The sequence below is a fragment of the Oncorhynchus masou genome, chromosome 6 (assembly GCF_036934945.1).
Source record: "Oncorhynchus masou masou isolate Uvic2021 chromosome 6, UVic_Omas_1.1, whole genome shotgun sequence".
Classification (NCBI taxonomy): domain Eukaryota; kingdom Metazoa; phylum Chordata; class Actinopteri; order Salmoniformes; family Salmonidae; genus Oncorhynchus; species Oncorhynchus masou.
Genome location: NC_088217.1, coordinates 75,863,562 through 75,885,317, shown reverse-complemented (window position 1 = coordinate 75,885,317; position 21,756 = coordinate 75,863,562). Strand labels below are relative to the sequence as shown.

The 21,756-nt window shown below is 48.6% G+C and overlaps 1 protein-coding gene across 6 annotated transcripts in view; it reads right to left on the bottom strand.

The window, feature by feature from the left end:
• Positions 1–3,334: 3,334 nt before the first annotated feature.
• The window catches only part of LOC135542641 (pericentrin-like), a 33,223-nt gene continuing 14,801 nt past the window's right edge, over positions 3,335–21,756 (bottom strand). For 4 of the 6 annotated variants that reach the window (XM_064969746.1, XM_064969747.1, XM_064969750.1 and 1 more), the window contains 38 exons: positions 21,346–21,619; positions 21,098–21,248; positions 20,455–20,905; positions 20,164–20,361; positions 19,952–20,023; positions 19,754–19,858; positions 19,466–19,618; positions 18,465–18,611; positions 15,388–15,548; positions 15,070–15,239; positions 14,742–14,941; positions 14,401–14,563; positions 14,004–14,297; positions 13,857–13,886; positions 13,311–13,543; positions 13,115–13,231; positions 12,913–12,933; positions 12,266–12,502; positions 12,015–12,197; positions 11,710–11,862; positions 11,456–11,617; positions 10,349–11,263; positions 9,259–9,429; positions 8,986–9,163; positions 8,569–8,897; positions 8,386–8,488; positions 8,107–8,285; positions 7,821–8,027; positions 7,572–7,742; positions 7,224–7,423; positions 6,264–7,149; positions 5,932–6,135; positions 5,580–5,762; positions 5,197–5,423; positions 5,014–5,096; positions 4,778–4,910; positions 4,500–4,633; positions 3,335–3,806 (listed from right to left, as the gene is read on the bottom strand). In XM_064969746.1, coding sequence (XP_064825818.1) covers positions 3,763–3,806; positions 4,500–4,633; positions 4,778–4,910; positions 5,014–5,096; positions 5,197–5,423; positions 5,580–5,762; positions 5,932–6,135; positions 6,264–7,149; positions 7,224–7,423; positions 7,572–7,742; positions 7,821–8,027; positions 8,107–8,285; positions 8,386–8,488; positions 8,569–8,897; positions 8,986–9,163; positions 9,259–9,429; positions 10,349–11,263; positions 11,456–11,617; positions 11,710–11,862; positions 12,015–12,197; positions 12,266–12,502; positions 12,913–12,933; positions 13,115–13,231; positions 13,311–13,543; positions 13,857–13,886; positions 14,004–14,297; positions 14,401–14,563; positions 14,742–14,941; positions 15,070–15,239; positions 15,388–15,548; positions 18,465–18,611; positions 19,466–19,618; positions 19,754–19,858; positions 19,952–20,023; positions 20,164–20,361; positions 20,455–20,905; positions 21,098–21,248; positions 21,346–21,619 — 8,022 coding nt within the window. In that variant the 3' untranslated portion in view covers positions 3,335–3,762. The remainder of the gene's footprint in view (positions 3,807–4,499; positions 4,634–4,777; positions 4,911–5,013; positions 5,097–5,196; positions 5,424–5,579; positions 5,763–5,931; positions 6,136–6,263; positions 7,150–7,223; positions 7,424–7,571; positions 7,743–7,820; positions 8,028–8,106; positions 8,286–8,385; positions 8,489–8,568; positions 8,898–8,985; positions 9,164–9,258; positions 9,430–10,348; positions 11,264–11,455; positions 11,618–11,709; positions 11,863–12,014; positions 12,198–12,265; positions 12,503–12,912; positions 12,934–13,114; positions 13,232–13,310; positions 13,544–13,856; positions 13,887–14,003; positions 14,298–14,400; positions 14,564–14,741; positions 14,942–15,069; positions 15,240–15,387; positions 15,549–18,464; positions 18,612–19,465; positions 19,619–19,753; positions 19,859–19,951; positions 20,024–20,163; positions 20,362–20,454; positions 20,906–21,097; positions 21,249–21,345; positions 21,620–21,756) is intronic. The other 2 variants (XM_064969748.1, XM_064969751.1) reach the window with 1 other exon arrangement.

The window sequence follows — 21,756 nt, the reverse complement described above, 5'->3', positions numbered from 1 at the left end:
CTGTAGGTTCATGCTCTACAACATCCGCAGAGTACGACCCTGCCTCACACAGGAAGCGGCGCAGGTCCTAATCCAGGCACTTGTCATCTCCCGTCTGGATTACTGCAACTCGCTGTTGGCTGGGCTCCCTGCCTGTGCCATTAAACCCCTACAACTCATCCAGAACGCCGCAGCCCGTCTGGTGTTCAACCTTCCCAAGTTCTCTCACGTCACCCCGCTCCTCCGCTCTCTCCACTGGCTTCCAGTTGAAGCTCGCATCCGCTACAAGACCATGGTGCTTGCCTACGGAGCTGTGAGGGGAACGGCACCGCAGTACCTCCAGGCTCTGATCAGGCCCTACACCCAAACAAGGGCACTGCGTTCATCCACCTCTGGCCTGCTCGCCTCCCTACCACTGAGGAAGTACAGTTCCCGCTCAGCCCAGTCAAAACTGTTCGCTGCTCTGGCCCCCCAATGGTGGAACAAACTCCCTCACGACGCCAGGACAGCGGAGTCAATCACCACCTTCCGGAGACACCTGAAACCCCACCTCTTCAAGGAATACCTAGGACAGGATAAAGTAATCCTTCTCACCCCCCCCTTAAATGATTTAGATGCACTATTGTAAAGTGGCTGTTCCACTGATGTCAGAAGGTGAATTCACCAATTTGTAAGTCGCTCTGGATAAGAGCGTCTGCTAAATTACTTAAATGTAAATGTAATGTAACGATTGTTGCCTCGATTGGCCTGCATGTCGTGTGGCGCTTTGCATGCCGCCGCCGGGGATCGAAATATGGTTGCTCCGCCTCTGAGACCCCAATTGCATCTCCGGTCGTTTCAAGAGGACAGAACACGATTTTCAGCTTGTTGCCGAAGTGGGCGGGTTTCGTTTAGGAACACGAGGAGAACACAATAACAAAACAAGGGGGGAATGGTTGGTCCTGTGCAAAGTCTCCAAATGGCATCAATTTGACCGAATTTAAGAAAATTAAAAGCTGATGAAACACGAAGAAGAAGACTTCAGTACGTTTTGGAACCATATTTGATGTGGTTTAAACACTGTCTGCTAGCAAAACAGTGTCGAAGATAACACATTGGCATTTTCTCAAGATATGGTGAAAGAAAGAAATCATACACTGAACAAAAATATAAACGCAACATGCAACACTTTCAAAACATTTTACCGAGTTACTGTTCATATAAGGAAACCAGTCAATTGAAATAGATTCATTAGGCCCTCATCTATGGATTTCACATGACTGGGAATACAGATATTCATCTGTTGGTCACAGATACCTTAAACGGTAGGAGAGTGGATCAAAAAAACAGTCAGTATCAGGTGCAACCACCATTTGCCTCATGCAACTCTTCTTCACATAGAGTTGATCAGGCTGTTGATTATGGCCTGTGGAATCTTGTCCCACTCCTCTTCAATGGCATTGCAAGTTGCAGGATATTGGCGGGAACTAGAACACGCTGTTGTACACGTCGATCCAGAGCATTTCAAACATGCTCAATGGGTGACATGTCCAGTAAGTATGCAGGCCATGGAAGAACTGGGACATTTTCCAGGAATTGTGTACAGATCCTTGCGGCATGGGCCAGTGCATTATAATGCTGAAAGGTTAGGATTGCGGCAGATGAATGGCACGACAATGGATCATTCAAATTGACAACAGAAAATGCAATTGTGTTTATTGTCTGTAGCTTATGTCTGCCCATACCATAACCCCACCGCCACCATGGGACACTCTGTTCACAATGTTGACATCTGCAAACTGCTCGCCCACACAACACCATACACACTGTGTCATCTGCCCGGTACAGTTGAAACCGGGATTCATGTGTGAATAGCACACTTCTCCAATGTGCTAGTGGCCTTTGAAGTTGAGTATTTGCCCACTCAAATCGGGTACAACGCTGAACTGCAGTCAGTTCAAGACCCTGGTGAGGAGGACGAGCACACAGATGAGCTTCCCTTAGACGGCCTTTAACAGTTTGTGCAGAAATTGTTTGGTTGTGCAAACCAGTTTTATCAGCTGTCCGGGTAGCTGATCTCAGACAATCCCGTAGGTGAAAAAGCCTGACGTGGGGGTCCTGGGCTGGTATGGTTACACGTGGTCTGCGGTTGTGAGGTCGGTTGGACCCACTGCCAAATTGGAGGCTTATGTTAATTTTCAGTTCTCTGGCAACAGAGCTGGTGGACATTCCTGCAGTCAGCATGCCAACTGCACGCTCCATCAAAACTTGAGACATATGTGGCAGTTTGTTTCAAAACTGCTAATTTTAGAGTGGCCTTTTATTTTCCTAAGCACAAGGTGCACTAGTGTCACCCCTGTCATGTGGATGGACTATCTTGGCAAAGGAGAAATGCTCACTAACAGGGATGTACACAAATTTGTGCACTGAATTCAGGAAAAATACACTGTGTATGGAACATTTCTGGGATCTTTTATTCATGAAACATGGGAACAACACTTTACATGTGGCATTTATATTTTAGTTCAGTATAGATCTCTTCTGTTCCCGAGGCAAATGTAACATTTGTTCTATCATTTTACTGCAAGACATGCATAATTCTGCAGGAGTTTATATATTATGGTATGTGAGAGGTTATATGCAGTCAGTGTCCAGATTTCAGTTACTATTCTATTTAACCCATATGAATTTAAATGAGGAAGATTCTGCTTATTCATGTATACAGGGTTAATCGTGAGCAGGATATCAAAGGTGCATGTAAACAGCTTATACGAGTAAGACCTTAAGCGGGATATGAGCTACTATTGGGAAAACTGTGCTCATGTAAACGTGGTCATTAGTTAGTAGAGTGTGGAACTGGTGGTCAGCTGGTACCTCCTACCTTGTATGCCCCAAATGATTACATAATTTAATGGGCATCTCAGTGATTTAAAGCCCCAGATGAACCAGCTGAAATTTTTGCTGATATAACACATTCTAATATAGTATAGATGGTTTAATTTATAATTACCAGAGCACCAGTACATGGCATATCAGTGATTTGACCACTATGTGAACTAAAGACTGGTTTCCCCCTTCTGTAAAACTGTTGTCAAATGACACTGGACTGGAATGACCATTCTAAAAGAACTGGCCTACTTAGTAGTTACTATTTTTCTTGCCGGACACATTTTGAGATGGTAAATATATGTGCGTCCAAAAACTAATCACCAGCGTTACTGAATGATTAACCAAGTAAAATGGAGGGGCGTTTGTGCCACCATCAGTTTTTGATCTACACACAATCGAACAATACTATAAGTATTGATGCAAGTCTGTGCATGTCTGACCCTGCCTATTTTCAGCCCTGCCTTTAAAAGATGCGCAAGGCAAGTAATCACACGATTAAAATATTTATTTTGTAGAAATGGTGATCGATAAAAAAACATTGACAAAACATGTCCACCAGCTTTGATCTATAGATCGGAATTCCAGTGTGAAACTTAGCACATTTATCCACGTGAAACTTTAGCAAATATTAATAACCAAGAACATATATACAGAATCTGAGATACAAACGTGTATAAAACTCAGGTAGAAAAATAGCGATCTAATCCTTTCAAAAACACATGCATTCTGGTGAGAAGAGGTCGACAGAAATGTGCAGAATTTTTTTCCCCGTAAAAAAATAATTTAATGTCTTAAATTCTAACTTTCTAAATCAGATATTAGACAAATACATTCCACTGTATATTTAAGCATAAAGATGGATCATAAGGATGTTGGATTGAAAGGAGGCATTCATACACTGCTTCATTCCTTCCTTCAGCGATCAGACTTTTTGTGGTAGGAGAGAAGAGATGGAGAGTCTGGAGGAGAGAGAAAATGTGTCAGAACCAGATAAGGGCTACACACAATCTCTCGCTCTCTCTCACACACAAACATATGAACACCCAGGTGTCTGTGGAAAAACACCCCCAGTACAGAAGAAAACTATTCAATGGACCATCGTCCATTTTAGAATGGCTATGTAGTGACTACCCACGTGTGCCTGCTTACACCAGATTGTGCCCTACCCTGAGATGTACATCCTGGTACTTGTAGTTTGTACTTTTAGTTTGTTCAATACGGTGAGGGTGAGGTGGGGAGATAGTAACGAAGCAGTGTATTCCGGTACTTGTAGTTAGGTCCTCACCTGGGCCGTACCGGTAGATGGGGGACAGACAGCTGAGGTACAGCCATGTCCTGTTCTTTTGCAGCCACCGCTGCCAATAACCAATCATATCAGGGGAACTTGGAGGTGGGGCTAAGTAAGCCCTGCTAACTGGGTCAGGACATGGGATTGGAGGTGGTGAGATTGATTGATCAGTTTGTCAGAGAGGAAGTATGTCCATGGTAACAATGCCGTCCCCTAACCCAGGTGATTGTGGGTAGTGGACTTGCCGTGGTACGATGCCATCGCCAAGCTAAAGCTCCTCTTTCTCTCTGTCACCTCTGATCTTCCCCATCTCATTCAGTGAGTGTGTGCTCAAACAGTAAGTGCAACCAGTGTGCGTTTGTACCTGGACGTGCAGCCCCCAGGCGTTGCTGTACGTTCTCCAGGTGGTGGATGTAGTCTGTCAGAGACCGCTCGGCATCCTGGGACAGAACACAGGACGGAGCAGGCTCAGAGGACAGGACCGGGTTGGAATACACTCTAGGGAGGATAAGAGTGGACAGAATAAGAGAGGAGAGAAAGAGGGGGGAGAAGAGGAAGAGAGAAAAGGAAAGAAATTCAATCAAGGTATGTTGTTAGTTTCCCCCTCACATTAATGGATGTTTACTATGTAAGGAGCAGTACCGGTTGTGGAGCCTGAAGGGTGATTTCATTGGTGAGATCACACCCTTATGGGTGGGGCTGCTGTCTCTAGTAGGTGGAGAGGAGTTGTGATTGGCCAGTGGCTGCTGCTGCCTCAAAACCTCAGTCCTGGAAGCTGAGAGAGAAACAGAAAGGTTACACACTGAACTGTCGATGTACCTTGCCTGGGTGACGTTGGTAATCCTATCTTCATCGCTCTGGATGTCTCTCACACGCACCTGTGCTGTGTCCGTTGACAGTGACAGTAGTTGTAACTCCTCTCCTGACGACTCTCTGCCACTTCCTGGTCAGGAACTTCAGTCTGGAGGAGAAGGACAGGGAAGGGTTAACATGCATAACACAATGACCTATAGCTCCATATAACACCCACCCACACACACACACACACACGACCAACCCACCGTGAGATGGCGATGACAGCTCGTACTGCAGCTCTGAAGCGCGAGAGGGGAGAGTGTGTGTGGGCGTGGGGGGGCGAGGGGTGCGCCCCCATCCGAGCGATAAGACAGAGAGTTGCCTGTTCACAGTCCTGAAAGCCCCCCAGCAGCAGCAGGAGGTAACGCTTCTGGTAGACCAGAGACTTCCTAAAGCTCTCAGCCCGTAGATAGCGCTCATACAGTCGCTGGAACTAGAGGAGGGACAGAGACACAAACAGGGTTAAAGAGACGTCAAGACAAGGGACTTCATACCAGATGATCCATGAGGACTTTCAGCCCAGAGGTCGAGTGTGTGTGTGTGTGTGTGTGCGCGCGAGTCAGTCTGTTAGTTTGCCCGTGTGGCTCACCTTGCTGTTGCTGAGGTCAGTGCTGGGACGGTTCTCAGTCTCTGCCTGTCGTAGCTGTCGTTCCAGACAGGACAGGGTGTGTTTCAGGTTAACCGTCTCCTGACTCAGCTCCTTCACGCGGGCCGACAGGTCAGAGTTCTCCCTCGACAACCTCTCCCCCAGCGCCGAGCAAGAAGAGGAAGACTGCAGAGAGAGAGAAATTGGTTATCATGGTCCTTATCAAACTAATCTGTTGAAGTCGCAAATCCCCCCCAAACACCATAAATACATTTAAAACACTGCCGTCTAGCTCGTCTCCCAGTGCTTCATGTTGCTATGCATGGGCCAAGCTATGATCAGCCATTTCTGGTACCTGGTGGTTGTATTGGGTTGTGCTGGTCTGGTCTGGCCCAGTCGATGTGTTATTCCTGGGTTGGAGTGGGCTGGAGTTGTACTGGTGTCGGTTGGACAGTCTCTCTGTGGCCATCTCCCTCTCCTCCCTCTCTAGCTCAGCCAGAGTCTGCTGGAGATGTCTCATCCTCTGCTGGTCCTGCTGCCGTAATAACTCCAATTCACACTGCAGAGAGAGAGAGAGGGAAGAGAAAACAGAAAAGTAAACAAGACAAAGATGGCATACAAGTGGCTGAGACACAGTTGTATTACAAATCAGACAGGCAATGCTAAAATGTTGTGTGTAAATCTCACCAGTTTGTTGCTGGTCCTCTCATGTCGCTTCTCTCTCTCCGTCTGCTCCTGTCTCTCCTTCCTCCTCTCCCTCTCCCTCTGTTCCTCCCGCTCCCTCTCCTTGTCATTGACCGATCGAAGCCTCTCCCTCAGCACGTTGAGCTCCGCCCCTAAGCGACCAGAACGCTCTCTCTCCGTCTCCAATGCTCGACTAGCCTCCTGCTGCTGCTCCTTGAGTGTCTCCATAGTAACTCGGAGGCGAGCTGCAGCATCCTGATCTCGCTGTGCCTCCGCTCTCCTCTTCCTCTCTTCCTCCTCTACTCTCCTCCGGTTCTGCAGAAGTTCCGCCCTCAGCCCGTCTGTCATGGTGGCTAGCTCCTCCCCCTGCCTCCTCTCCTGCTCCAGCTGAGAGCGTAGCTCCGAGATGAACTTCCTGTCTCGGGACACGTCCTCCTCTTGTCTGCGTGTGATGTCATCGAGACACCGGGCGGAGCGCTCGCGTTCCTCCTCCAGTTTCTTCATGTGGGTGTCGGCTAGGCGGGACTCAGCTTCTTTCAGGAAGTGTTCCAGCCGACTCTTTTCCTGTGACTGGAAAGTGTCTAGTTGCCGGGCGGAACGGGCGCATTCCTCCTCCAGCTCCTTATGGGCATCGGCTAGACGTGTGTCAAGCTGTGATTGGAGGAGGTGGCCACGGGAGAGTTCTATCTGGAGTTCCTGTCGGAGGTTACAAGAGGTCGTCCTCTCCTGGTCCAGCTGACCCCTCAGGGTCACGACCTCTGATCTCTGCTGCTCCTCTTCCTTCTCACGGAGGTGTGTGCGAGTTCTCTCCTGGTACAGCTCCTGCTGTAGCTCCTGGACTCTGGTCTCCTCCCTCCTTACAGCCTCCTCACAGTCCTCTATACACAGGCTGGGAGAGGACACACACATCAGTATTTATTTACGTGTGTGTGTGTGCATTCAATAATATGTGTGTATGCATACCGGAGATTGCGGATCTCGTTTTGTAGTTCCTGCTGGGTGCTGTGGGAGGAGTTAAGTCGTTCTCTGTTCTCCTCTAGTTCTGCCCTCAGCCTGGATAACACCTCCCCTTTAGATGACTCCTCCCACTGAGAGTGCTGCAGCTGCAGAGCTTGTCTGTCTGCAGAGAGCAGATGCTCCACCACAACACGCTGCTGCTCCTCCTGGAAAGATGAGGGAAAGCAAGATATATTTTTTTAACCCTCAATTAAGCTAAGCAGATACAATGCAGGTTTTTTTGTATTTTTTTTTTACAGTATACAGGACTTCCTTAGTGGAGACCGCTCCAAACACGCTCACGTAAACACACACCTGTCTCTGTAGCAGTGTTTCCAGCTGACGGAGGAGGTGGGTGGAGTCTATCTCAGGGTGGGAGGAGAGAAAAGCCTGCAGCTCAGAGCGAAGCCCTGCCCTCTCACAGTCAAACACACCCCTTACTGCAGCCTGCAGCCCCCTGCTCCAACCAGCATCCACAGAGTTCTCCTGTTAAAACACACATGAAGGTCAGTATGCACACATGCAGAAGTTAAGCACAGATCTCACACACACACACACACTCACCGGTCTCTGTGCCATCCTACAGAGCAGTTCTCTCAGAGCGATGACAGTTTGCTGTAACGCCCTCTTCTCCTGCTCCCAACACATTGGAGGAGCTTTAGAGTCTAACTGACAGATCGTCTGGTCCAATGAGAGGTGGTTAGAGGGGGCGTTACGCTGGGAGAGGGCGAGAACCCTGCAGCTCTCCTGGTACACTCTCTTCAACAGACCCTGGAAACACACACACAGTTTGGTATAGGGTTCATTTGTAACATTTAAGGTGTGTGTGTGTGTGTTTTTGTGTTCATACCTGTAGTTCAGGAGACAACAGTTCGTCGCTGTAGCTCATACTCCCGGCGGCGCTGTCTGTGTGTGTGTTGGTTGCGGGGTTCATGCCTCGACAACGCAGGTACTCCAAGAACTGAGCATCCAGCCTCTCTGTCTGCTCCAACTCTACCTTGAGTCTTACACCGAGCTCTGAACTGACATCTACACGACAGACACAGAGAGCGAGAGAAGGGAGAGAGTTTAGACAAATGAACACAGATATAAAGTCAAGACCAACAAAATGACAGACAAACAGACTTACTGCTGCCATATCCATCACTGGCCCACTCCGTTGCGGACAGAGAAGAGGCGGAGCCAAGAGATGAGCGAGGGGCCGTCAGGTCCAGGGCTTCCAGCTCATGCACCTGACAGGTGAGAGAGGTTTAATGTGTGTGCGTGTTTGTGTGGTGTATGTGGACACTTTCTCAACCCTTTTTCCACCTACCTTGTCAGCGTCCATTGAGTCCAACATGGAGAGGTTGTCTGAGGCAGAGATGGACCCAGGGGAGTGGGTGCTGTGTGTGCCCAGCTCTGGGCTGATTGTCCCTGGACAGGGCTGGTCTTGCTGTCCCCTGGGGGAGGCTTTAGCCTGGAGCTCCAGGCCTGTGCTGTTTAAAGCACTGAGGTCAGACAGTCTAGAACCGTGGAGAACAGAGGGGTGGAACCTGTCCTCTCTGGTTCTCTCCTCAGAACAGTCCAGTCGACGGAGAACCTCAGGAGAACTCAGGGACCCGTTGTGAGACACACCGTCCTGGAATCCTCTGGGTGTGACGTCTGGAGGAGGAAGATGATCACGGTCATCCAACAGCTCTGCACTCAGAGAAACACCATTGTCTGTGTAGCAGTTTGAATGTGTACTCACCCTTCAATGAGTGTGTCTGTCTGCTGTGCGGGTTGCAGGTCTGTCTGAGCTGCAGCAGTTCTCCTTGCTGATAGGCCAGCTCCTCTTCCTGCACGGCCAGGTCTTCCTGTAGGGCCCGGAGCTCCGCCTTCAGATGCTGGTTATTGGTTTCCAGGTCAGCCAGGGCCCGGTCTTTGGTCTGATTGACAGGTGAGTGAAATAATCAGAGAATACAGTGTTAATTACAGTCCTTTCAAAAAAATGTTTAGTTTAAATGCACACGCCTGTCCGTACCTGTCCCTCCTCCAGTAGTTTCTCAGCTCTCTCTGTGCTGGAGCAAAGACCCTCCTTCACAGCTGCTAACTCTGCCCCCAGGGCTTGATGCTCCGCCCCTAGTCTCTGTAGCTCCTCCTCCCTCTGTCTCAGGGCAGCGTCAGCCTTCGCCAGAGTCTCCTCAGCACATGTCTGTAAGAGAACAGCCTTCATCATCAGCATCAGAATGATCAATATCAACAGCACCATCAAATATGTAATCCGTCTACTTTGCACAAAATCTTTCTTACAATCTGTTATCCAGGGCTTTGATTCATTCAAGAACCGCATTAAAAACCTTGAAGACTACACAAGAAACATGTGCAAAACACACACCAACACAAATCCCTTACCCTTCCTACCCACACTGAAAATACAGTGCATAACACTGAGCGAGTAACTCTACTCAACACCATCATTATTTTCCCAAACACAAATCTATAGCAAACTGTTCACCAAGAGTGTTTAAAATTGTGCTTGGAAACTCCCATTCCAGAACACATGGCAAGAAAACTATACTCCATGTTCAGAAAGAAAGTAAATATTATTGCCAGTGTGCAAGAACTTCACAACACGGAACTGTTTTCTGACCACTCCTGACTTCCTCTTTCTGATGAGGTCACTTCCTCTGTGAGTAACACTCTTCTGTTAGGTGCCAACACATCAACATCTCGTAGTTTCGCTCTCTCTCTTACGCCATTTCTTAGTCTCTCCCCTGCTATAAATATACCATTTAGCAGATGCTTGTTCTCCAAAGACTCAATCTCTCATTCACTCTCTCCCTCTAACCATAGCCAGCTGTGGTAGAGGGAGCTCACACCGGAAAATACCTAAATAGTGAAAGTTATTTAGTGTTGCAAGTTCGGCTTAGAGAGGCTAAATGGAATGGATTACTCAAGTTTGAATGAAAACATCAAAGGCAGACTTTCAAAGCAGAAAAGGTATCTTTTCTGTGTCAATCTACCAACTAAATCTGCAAATAACTAATACATCACCACTCCTACATGGCTAGAAAGAAATGTGTTTAAATTGATGCCACATGTTGAGTCAATCTGATTGGCCAGCCACTTACCAGCACTTCCTTCTGAGCCTCCTCCTGGTTGGATCGCCTCTCCTCTAGCTGACGGCTGACTTCCTGGAGGCAGGCCCTCTGAGACGTCACTTCCTGCTGGAGGCGTTCTATTTCCTCTTGGAGTCGGCACTCCCTCTTCCGCAAGGCCTCGCGTTCTGACGAAAGTTCTGCCTTCGCCGTCTCGACAGCCACCACGGTCTGTAGCAGGGCTTCAGTCTCCTTCTCCCGCTCTTCAACCCTTGATTTTAGCTCCAGGACCAGGGAGTCTAGCCGAGTTTTCTCCCCTCGCAGGGAGTTTGCCTCCTGGGCAAGAGCCTGCCAGCGACCGCTCTCCTCCACAGCTGCATCCCTCTCCTCCTCCAGCCCTTCTATCCTGGCTCTCACCTGTTCAAGCTCTGCCTCTTTTAGATTGAGTTCTCTCTTTACCTCTCCCCCTCTCTCCCTCTCTTCCCTGAGCCACCTTCCCATCTCCTCCCCCTGTCCTCTATACTCTTCCTCCTGAGAGAGCAGCAGTCTCTCCATCGCCTCCTTCTCTCCCACCGTCACCTCCAGCTGCCCCTGCAGGGCCTCCACACAGGAACGGAGAGAACGGGAAGAGGAGGAATGGAGGAGACGCATCTCCTGCTTAAGACTGTTGCCCTCACCTCCTCTCGCTCCTCCTCCCACTCTCTCTGGTTGGGGGTACTTGGCAGGTTCCGGGCTGGGAGCAGGTGAAGGGTTAACACTGTCGCCCTCTTGTGATAGGTCGCTGACCTCGTGGTAGGCGGGGCAAAGGGTGTTTAGCTCGGCCTGTAGTGTGCTGATGACCTCGTGAAGCCGCTCCTCCTCTTCCTGCTTGTCCTGACGCACCCTGATGATGTCACAGCGGAGGTGCTCCACCTGGGAGCGGACGTCTTCAAGTTCTGTCTGGAAGGCCTGTAGAGAGACCGGGAGAATGGCTTCCAGTTCAGGCAAAAATAATGAGTTCCATTGTGTGTGTGTGTGTGTGTGTGTGTGTAGTGTGTACTACATAGAGGTCACATTACTTTGAATTCTGAGAGATTATGTCATTATATAACGGGGCTGGATTATGGAGGTGTGTGTGTGTATGGGTGGGTGTCTGTGTACCGTGATGTCCCTGGCTGTCTCCAGCTCCAGTTCTAGCTTGTGTATCTCCTGGGTCAGGTGGTCTATCTCCTCATTCTTCTCCTCTAACAGAGCAGATGGGAGACTCTCCTCCTCTCCCATCTCTCTCTCCTCCAGGCGAAAGGTAAGGGCTGAAACTGTCTCCTAAACAGACACGGGGGGAGATTTAGAACACAGTAGAACACATTCTTGGCATTAGAGAGTACTAACATGACTGAAAACTGTAGCAGACCCACTTTGAGAGAAGCGACTTGGTCGTGAAGCTGGGTGATGGTATCCGTGTTCTGATTGGTCAGGAGCTCCAGCTGGAGAGTGAGGTGTTTTAACTCCGCCTCTTTTATGGTCAGGTCTCTCTGAGTCTCCTCCATTTGACCAACCAACACACACACCTAGAACACACACACACACACACAAGTTAACAAATTAATCCAACCAAGCAAACTAATCTTCTCTGGCCAAAGATCTCGATACACTAGCAGCAGGTAGCAGTTAAGCTCTGTTAGGCCTTTCACTAAAGCAGGTGTTGAGGTTGGAAACACACCTGTTGCTCCTTGTCCAGCAGGTCTTGCTGTGCGGTGTCCAACGTGTCTCGGAGAAGCTGGATGGGGTCGGGGGTGTTAGCGTTGTTGTCACGGTAACGGTGACGGGTCTCGTCCAGTTTAGACTGCAGGGCTGAAATCTGGAGACGATTTGACAACTGCTGCTGCTGCAATGACTCCTTATCCTGGAGGGAGAGAGTCATTTAGTGTGTGTGTGAAGGTGTGTGTAGGTGTGTGTGAGTGAGAGAGTTACCTGTGTGAGCTCCTCTTCTCTCTGCCGAGCTCTGTGCAGCTCCTGCTCCAGTTGACTGACAGCTCTGCTGCTCTCTGAGCTGCTCAGCAACGCCTGTTCCAGCTCCCTAATTCGCCCAGCCAGCTTGTCAATCTCCTCATTGCGCTCAGCAACCTCAAGCTGGACCTGTTGATTGGCTGCCAGCAGGCAGGTGTGGTCTTCTGTCTTGTCCCTGATGAGAGCTTGAAGGCTCTCCACCTGAGAAAGAAACACAGGGGAGGAATGTTGGTTTCGAGGGCTCCAGTTGCCGGGTCACTATGGGGTTTCCCATGTTAAGCTGTACGACGGGTTTACTAAAGCCATTCTGGGTCTGAAGCCACGACAACAACTGAAGCCATGCGACAGAGCAGCAACACACAGCACAGAGGGATGGAAGGGAAGGGAAAGGAGGGAGCGAGATGGAGGAAAGGGGGAGAGATGAAAAGCAGAGTGACGGAGCGGCACTAACGGCAGATGTGTCTTCAAGGATTATGTAAGTTAATCACGCAGGTGTTATCACAACACACACACACACACACACACACACACACACACACACACACACACACGGTGGGGGCATGCAGAAGAGTCGAGGTGTCGCTATAGGAGTCACTGGTGAGATTCCACACCTGCAGAACCAAGTCCTCAATCTAGAGCATTCCATGAAATAAAACACAAAACACAAACAGTCAGCAACAGGTCCATTCAGGTCCATTCAATATCTATAATGACTCAACATCAGATATTGTCTTGACTAAACACTACAGTATTAAAGACTTAACACGTGCCAATACACTAAGGTAAGGATGCGCGTGTGTGTGCGTATCTTACCCGCTGGCCCTTGCTGGTCCCAGCAGAGTGTCTGGCTGGCTGTCTGAGCTGAGCCTCCAGACTTCTGATCTCCTGTTGGAACTCATCTCTCTCATGCTCCCGCTCCACTGCCTGCTCCTGGAGACACACAGAGATAAACTTGAGTGTGTGCAAGTGTGTTACACATCCATACATTTCCCCACAGCGTGACACTTACGTCTATAAACTGCCTGTCGTGTTTGAGCTGTTTCTCGAGGGCCTGGACGCGCTGCAGGAGGTCTTCTGATTGAGCCCTGTGCTGCTGCTCCGCCGTCAGGCCCTGGTTCTCCCGTTCTTCTAGCTCGGTCTCCAGAGCCCTGAGGCGCAGAGACAGTGAGCTGCGGTCTTTCTCCGCCTGCCGCTGCACACACAGCCTCTCCTGGCCCAGACGATCTGCCTCAACCAGGAGGCCTTCACACACACACACACCACACACACACACACACACACAGTTAGGAACAGACATGCACACACAAATTTTCAAAAAATCCACAATGACACACACAATCCTTCCAAACATGCACTTCCTATAGATAAGGGGAAGTATAGAATTGGTCAGAAAAAGAAAATAAAAACTTGTCCACAAGTCATAGCAAACAAATACAACCACACTAAAAAACATACTGCATAAATCAACTCACACACTAGTCCCCAACTGGCCTCGGTCTGAGACGGGGCAGTTTTTGAAAACACACAGACACACACAGGACTCTGAGCGACAAACCTGTGTCCCCCTCTATACTCTGACAGGACCCTACAGGGAGAGCAGACAACTAAGAATAGGACTTAACGTGTACACAAAACATACGCAACATAATCAATCCCAGTTAAGCTTAAACCACAATTTCTCTCATCTATCACCTCCCCTCACCCTTTTCTCTCTCTTCCAGTCCGGCGGTGAGATGAACCTTCTGGCGCTGGAGGAGACTGTGCTCCTCGCTGAGCTCCTGCAGCTGCACCCGGAGGTTCTCTAGCTCTGAGGTGAGGCCTTCCTTCTGGTGCAGCTGCGCCCGGAGCCCCTCCAACTCCGCCGTGAGGCCATCCATTTGGTGCAGCTGCGCCCGGAGGCCCTCTAGCTCCTCAACAAGCCGTTCTTCCTGAGCCTCCTTTTGTTGTAGAGATTCTTCCAGAGTTGCCTTCTCAGCCACATAGCCCTCCAACAGACCTACACACACAAAAACAGGATACACACACAGATACATGAATATCATACTTTTTACAAACAAAGATTCTAAAAACACATGGAGACGCACAGTATCTCCACTGACCCTCGGCCTTGTGGAGCTCCAGCTGGAGCTTGCTCTTTAGCCCAGCTTCCTGGTCCAGCTGATCCAATACGAGCTGGTGTTGGAGCAGCATCTGGGAGGAGTCTGAACGGCCCTGGGAAAATCTCTCCTCTAGAGACAGATGGACAGAACAAGACTCCTCCAACTAGAGACCAAAAAGGAGAGAACGAGAGAGACCGACAGAGACAGATGAACGCAAAGATCAGTGGCTGAGCTTCATGCAAATTCAATGCATAGAATGTTGTGTAGACCCCCCACGAACCTCTCAAGCGTTCACTGCATGCCGACAAGCTAGTGTGTGTGTGTGTGTGTGTGTGTGTTACCTGTGTGTTCGCGCGTGTGAGGAGCTCCAGGAGTGTGTCCACAGAGTGGCGTAGTTGGCTGCAGGCTCCCAGGGCTGCCTCCTCTCCCAGGGCTGCTTCCTCCCCTCCAGAGTTTGTTTGGGACTCTGCCAGTAGGAGGCTCTCACACACACGCTGAGAGAGATCCAGATCGCCGGTCGACATGTCTGCTACAGAGACACCTAGTGGAGAGAGAGGAGACCGGTCAGGTATTACACAGTTATCAGCCCTTTCTTCCCAAGTGTGTACTTGTTCACTTCCTGTCATAAATGTATCAAGGACTCAGGTCCAGTTGTTAGATTGCACCCACCTGTCTCCTGATTGGTTGTTCCCTCTCCTGGACTCTCACCCTGATCATGACCTTTGACCCCGACACAGGCGTTGACCCGGCGGCCAATTAGCTCCTCCATTGCCATGGTGCTCAAAACCACCTCAACCAGAACCTTCCTCAGCCTCTCATTAGCTGACTGGAGAGACTGCCTAGGGGTCACAGGTCAAAGTGAGACAAAACCAACAAAATCACTAAATTAAAAAAAAAAACAACAACTTGGAGGATAAAAAAAATAAAAAATGAAGCCTACACACTAGCTGATCATTGTCAGGCCTACATTCATCCAGACAGCCTCACCTCTCCTCCTTGGCAGTGTGTAGGTCCTCAGTAAGCATGTTGAGGAGGTTGCCTCCCTCCTGACTCTCTCGTTCTCGCCGTTGGAGGAGTGTATCCAGGGTCTCCATCTCTGACCTCTTCCCCTCCAACTCCCCCTGTAGACTACACACCTCCGCTCGCAGCTGAGAGCCAGAGAGCAGAGAAACCAGAGACAGGAAACCAGTCATGACTAGATGTGATCAAAGAATTGTCCTCCCTGTCATAGATACGACAGTTGCATACAACAACACACTCCCTTTACATAACAGGACCAAAAGCAAAACCATGTGTCTTGTAATGCCCAATCAGAGAAAGTGAAATGGACAGTCTCCATTTTCAGTCACCATTAGTTTGAGATTTGCCTGTTTAGCCTCCAGGAAGCACTCACACAAAAACGTAGAGCTACACAAACACAAAAGATGGTGTAATCCTGCGAGCCGGGCAGGCAGCAGCTCTCTGCCTCAACACCAACTTTGAGTGGGAGTGAGTCGAAATCTGAACTCCCTCCCTCCCTTTACCTCCCATTTCTTCCCTCTCCCTCTGAATCCCTTTACCTCTCCTTCCCAAAGCTTTAACTTGGCTCCTCTCGCCACGTCTTCGGCAGTCTCGCTCGTTCTCTTACAATTTCTTCCCTCTCTTTCTCCCTCCTTCCCTCCCTCTGTCTAACAACCAACACTGGTTGCCTTAGCAACAGTTCCCCCCCACCTATATCCCTTAAGATTAAAGGGGGGGGGTTATTGTAGCACAAAAACCCCACACTACCTGATCCATGGAAACAAACACTATGGAAACAAACACACCCACACCCCTGGGGGTAGGGGGGTCTAAAACAGCATTAGCATAGAACGGATGGTCTCTGTGAATAAGGTTGGATAGGAGGCAGAACTGTCGGTCATAGTTAGCATGGGAACTCTGCCATGATGAACATACTGGGTGGAATGGATGGATGAATGAAAATCATTTTTGAATAAACAAATGGACAAATGTGCATGTAACTGAAATGCCATTATGCATGATGAGAGATTAGAGATTTACATCCAGCCAGCAGAGTGTGTGCATGAAGGACAGAAAACACACGGGATTAGTATTGAGATTAATGAAGAAGATAATCCCTTTAGGAGAGCCACTGGGCTGTGACTGTTTCTAGACATTAAGAGTGATGAAAAACAACATCCTACTCTTTTTATTCTCCTCCTGCAAGTCTCCCACCACAATCATCCTCTTCCCTCTCTTTCTCCTTTACTCTTACATATATATCACTATCTCCTACCCCATACTCTCTCATTTTCCTGTTTTCTCTCCCCTCTTTCTCCCTTTGTGCCCCCCTCCCTCGGTCTGTGGATAGTTGGGCTCGTCTGGTCTTGCCCACATAATTCATTTCCTACTAACAGTGTGTGGTGTGTGTGTCAGAGTATGTGAGTGGAGGTTGACTGGTTGGAAATCCCGCAAGTCGCTCACACTGGTGCACCATGTCCTTTCCTACCACTAAAAACACTCTGGTGCACCATGTCCTTTCCTACCACTAAAAACACTCTGGTGCACCATGTCCTTTCCCACCACTAAAAACACTCTGGTGCACCATGTCCTTTCCTACCACTAAAAACACTCTGGTGCACCATGTCCTTTCCTACCACTAAAAACACTCTGGTGCACCATGTCCTTTCCTACCACTAAAAACACTCTGGTGCACCATGTCCTTTCCTACCACTAAAAACACTCTGGTGCACCATGTCCTTTCCTACCACTAAAAACACTCTGGTGCACCATGTCCTTTCCTACCACTAAAAACACTCTGGTGCACCATGTCCTTTCCTACCACTAAAAACACTCTGGTGCACCATGTCCTTTCCTACCACTAAAAACACTCTGGTGCACCATGTCCTTTCCTACCACTAAAAACACTCCGGTGCACCATGTCCTTTCCTACCGCTCACAGGGAAAAAACAGCTCTTGCTCCCTTCATTAAAATACCTATTTAACCAACACCCATCTATTTTTCTGACTACATGGACCTACCATTTGGTTTTGAAGTATTGAAACCAAACCATATTATTTGAATGAAAAGTATTATAATAAACATGAAAAGGTGAATATAAGAAGCACTCAATTTCAAATAGGCTACATGTCATGTTAAACATATAAACACTAAATAGGTCAGGAGACAAATGGAGTCTAAGAAGGAATGGAAATGAATTATTTAGGCTATATTATTTATATTATTTCAAGCCAATAGCCTACAAAGAAATACATTGCTAGTGCGGCACAATAGGCTGGCAGGGACAAAGTGTATTAAATCATTATGGTCTAGAAACTGTGCAAATAGGCTGTGACTTACATAAAATAAAATACAAATTAAATAATGACTTATTAGTGCCTTCATTTTTAGAGTTTGGCCAGTCTGTGGCTTCAGGCTCATACGATGGTGTCTGAAGAGCAGGTCAGCAGCAGAGAATATCCTCTGGGGATGCAGGCTTGTTTTTACTTTTATATAGGTAGGCCTGAAGGTTTTTAGGCAAAATAACCCAATCAAAACAAAGCTCCTTAAACGTGGGAATATACCAGGCATATTGGGCCAAAATCAATTACGGTCGATGGTATGATTAATGGGACGTTTAAAAAGGTCCGATTTCTTTGTTGCTACAATGACATTTCGATATCTACCCACCTACTTTATTATTTTAGCATGTGCACGTAGTGAGTATACCGTTATGCTGTCTCAGGTTGTACAATGACTTTTTAGTTGTGGACACTAACGTTACATCATCTCTATTGCTCCTCTACTTTGGAAGTCACCTCGATTTTGCACCTGTGTGTTTTATCAGTTTCTTTATGAAAATATTCAGCAAACAGACAGTAGCTAAAGCAAGGGGCTATAGCAGCACACAAGTAGACTACAAGTGCATGCTGGGCCGGGCATGCCCTGAGCTCCTGAAGTAAGTGCTACTGGAGTGAAGTTGGAGCGGGCAAGAAGGCCGACTCTCCAGCCGCTGGGAATCTCGCTCGGCGCTCCAGTCATATTTGACGCGCTCAATTACTCCAGTGTGTGTGGTGTGGGTTACCTGTGACACCACAGTGTCCAGCTGTAGCAGTTGTGTAGTGAGCTGGCTCATCTTGTCGGCGTAGCTTTGTTCCTTCTGCTCGTGCTCAGAACTGAAGCTCTGCCTCTGTTCTGCTAGCTCCGCCTCCTTCTGCTCCTCAAACTCCGCCTTCAGAGGAAAGAGATGCTGGTAATGCTGTCCAAACTGCCAGCACTTCTGTTCTAGAACTTGTTCTAAAACTCACGCCAAGGATATTGGGTAACAGCTCTAACAGCTCTCCCTACAACCAAAAACTCACAAGCTGATTCAGACTGACTGACTAACAGACTGCTAGCTAACGCTCAGCACAAATGCATTTTTTTTGTTAAGTGTACAAAATAAAACCTTCTGCATCAGAGGATCAAAGGCTCAAATCCATCCCATTTAGCCACTGTTCACGTGGCAGCAACACACCCACAGAAATACTGATGTGAAAAACACACTGTCCTATATGAAGAAAGGATTATGATGGTTGTGTAAATCTCATGGGACACTGGCCAGGCATGGGCTAACCCTAGTCTTGCTGGGGTGTACACACACACACACAGAAAGAGAGAGACAAACCTCCAAAATCCAGCCCCATTATATAATGCAATCTGTCCGAATTCAGTTTCTCTCAGTGATCGACACAAAGAGCACGATGGCAGACTACTGTGACATCAAGACAGGGAAAGTGGATAACTAGTCAGATGCACAACTGAATGCGTTCAACCCAAATGTATCCTAAAAGACACCCACCACTGTTACATATGTTCCTGTATAGTTCATGAATATTTAAGGCTGATGAAGACCTCACGCCGTTTTCCCCCACCCTCGCTCTTCCTCTTAGTCGCCCTCTGCCCTAGGTATTTGTATAGTATTTGTATGAAAGGATTTGGTGGCTTCAAGCCATACGATGAATATTTCCTCTAGCCTATCAGACAGCAAGTTCATTACCCTCCCTCCACCTGTCATCCCTCTCTCCATATCTCTCCTCCTCTCACCTTGAGTTGGCTGGTCTTCTGCTCAAGTCTCTCCTCTGCTTGGGCCTTCAGAAGCTCAACCTCTTCCAGGAAGTGCAGCCGTTGCCGTGACGACTCCTCCTCCAGCTCCCGGCGACACGCCTGTAGCTCTCTCACAGACGCACTCTTTAGCTCCTACACAAACACACACACATTGACCCCTCATCTAATAGTGTGTGGAAGCACAGTGAGAGCGTAATCCCTTCACTTTTATAAGACTACTGACAAGAGGAATGGGATGTTCTGGGATGGTGTGTAAGTGTGTCAGACCTGAAGCTGCTGCTGGTGCTGTGTGTTGAGTTGCTGTGTCTCTGAGGTGTAGGTGCACGTGAGCTCCTCTAAGGCAGTGCAGTGCTGTTGCGCCAACTCCAAGACCTGGAGACAGACACAACCAGATCAAACAACTGAATGGATGGACGGATGCTCAGATTAATGGATAGACCAGCCAAGAGATGGAGGGATGAGTACCTTTTTCCTGAGGGCCTCCAGAGCCGTGTGGTGTTCAGCTTCTAAGGCCTCTTTCTGGATTGTCAACTCATTCTGACAGAGCGAGAGATTGAGCAAGAATGAGAGAACATCAGAATTGTCTCATGAATATACAAGACAGATTTTTTATATATTTTTTACTGTGGCGAATTTGCATATTTTCTTGACTTCAAATGACCACTTTGTTATCTCACCTGGTGGGTGTGGCTGAGCTCCGTTGCCATGGCGCTAAACTTCTCCATGTGAAGCTGAGCCAACTCCTTCCTCAGCTCCTCCCTGACGGACTGCTGCTCCAACCCATCACGCTCCACTTCCTGGTTAAGCCTTGACCTTTCACGCTCCACTTCCTGCTTATGCTCCGCCTCAAGCGCAGACTTCTGATCACGCAGAGTCTGAGATATGAGAACATTAAGATAAAATAGATGTGAAATGTAGAATATAGATATACAAGATTTAAAACTGTGTGTGTGTGTGTATGTTCTCACCTGGATCTCCCTCAGGTATGTGGTCTCCAGTGTGTCCATATTACCCAGCATCCTCTTCTCCAGCTCCTCCCTCTCTTCCTGATGCCTATGTTCTAACTCTGCCTCCTGTGCCTCTAGCTGAGCCTGATTGGTTTCCTGTAGGACTGCCTCCAGGTGATCGAGCTCTGACTTGCGTTTTGATTCAAGGCTGGTTTCCAAGACAACAAGCTCCTTGTGTTTTGTTGCGATCTCTGTTGCCATTGCTTTGAGATCAGCCTTGTGATTGGCCAACAAGGAGTCCAGTTCTGCTTTGTGATTGGTTCGTAGCGTGTCCATGTCCTTCGTGTGGTTGGTCAGTAGCGTGGTTTTCAGGAGTTCCATGGCGGTCATGTGTTCCTCCCTCAGCTCCCCCAGAGAAACCTCACCCTGCTGGGCCAGACGCTGCTCCAACTTCTCCCTCTCCTCCTGGAACCTACACACATGCAGAACAGGTCATTTCAAGATGAAAGGACAGATAGAGTGTTAACTCTCTGTGAATGCATTCGTTTACTATGGGGAAAACGTTCACTAGCTAGTGAGAATCTCTGGTATTACATGAAACGCACTGTATTAACCTCCAGACTCCCCTAGTCTCTCTGGGTGTTTTACCCCAGCCAGGTCTCACCTGTCCTGGGCTTGGCATAGCCTCTGGTCTCCCTGCTCCTGAAGTAGAGCAGTCAGCTCCTTGACCTCAGCAGCCATGGTGGACTTGGCCCTGGTCAGCTCAGCTTCGTACTGGGCCTCTAGTCTCTGTCTCACTGCCACCGCCTGGGGGTCTGGGGGAGAGACATGTGAGACGAAGGGCAAAGACCATGCAGAAGTGACAGTGAAATAAGGGAGGTTGAACTACATGAAACCTTTTCATGTACTTACTCAGGTCGTTGTCCAGTGAGGCTTGTAGACTCCTGAGCGCCGCTCTCGCCTCCTCAATCCCTTTCTCCAGAGCGCTCCTTTCCTCCGCCATCCCTCTCTCCAGCGCTTCTCTCAGGGCAGAGACCCGTGCCTCCCCCTCCTCCTGGAGCTCCTGTCTGAGCCTCTGCACCTCCTCCTCTCTCCTCAGGGTCATCTTCTCCATCACTCGCTCCCTCTCCTCCTTATGTTCCTCTGCTAGTTTCACAACCAGCTCCTCAGCAAAGCTCTGCTTCAGCTAAAAACATCCAGGTCAACATCCGGTCATTCCAGGTCAACATGTGGCAACACTCATTACGTTGTCACACATACTCACACAATTATGTATGCATGTACTTGCTGTGTGTGTGTGTAAGTAATCCTTCTCACCCCCCC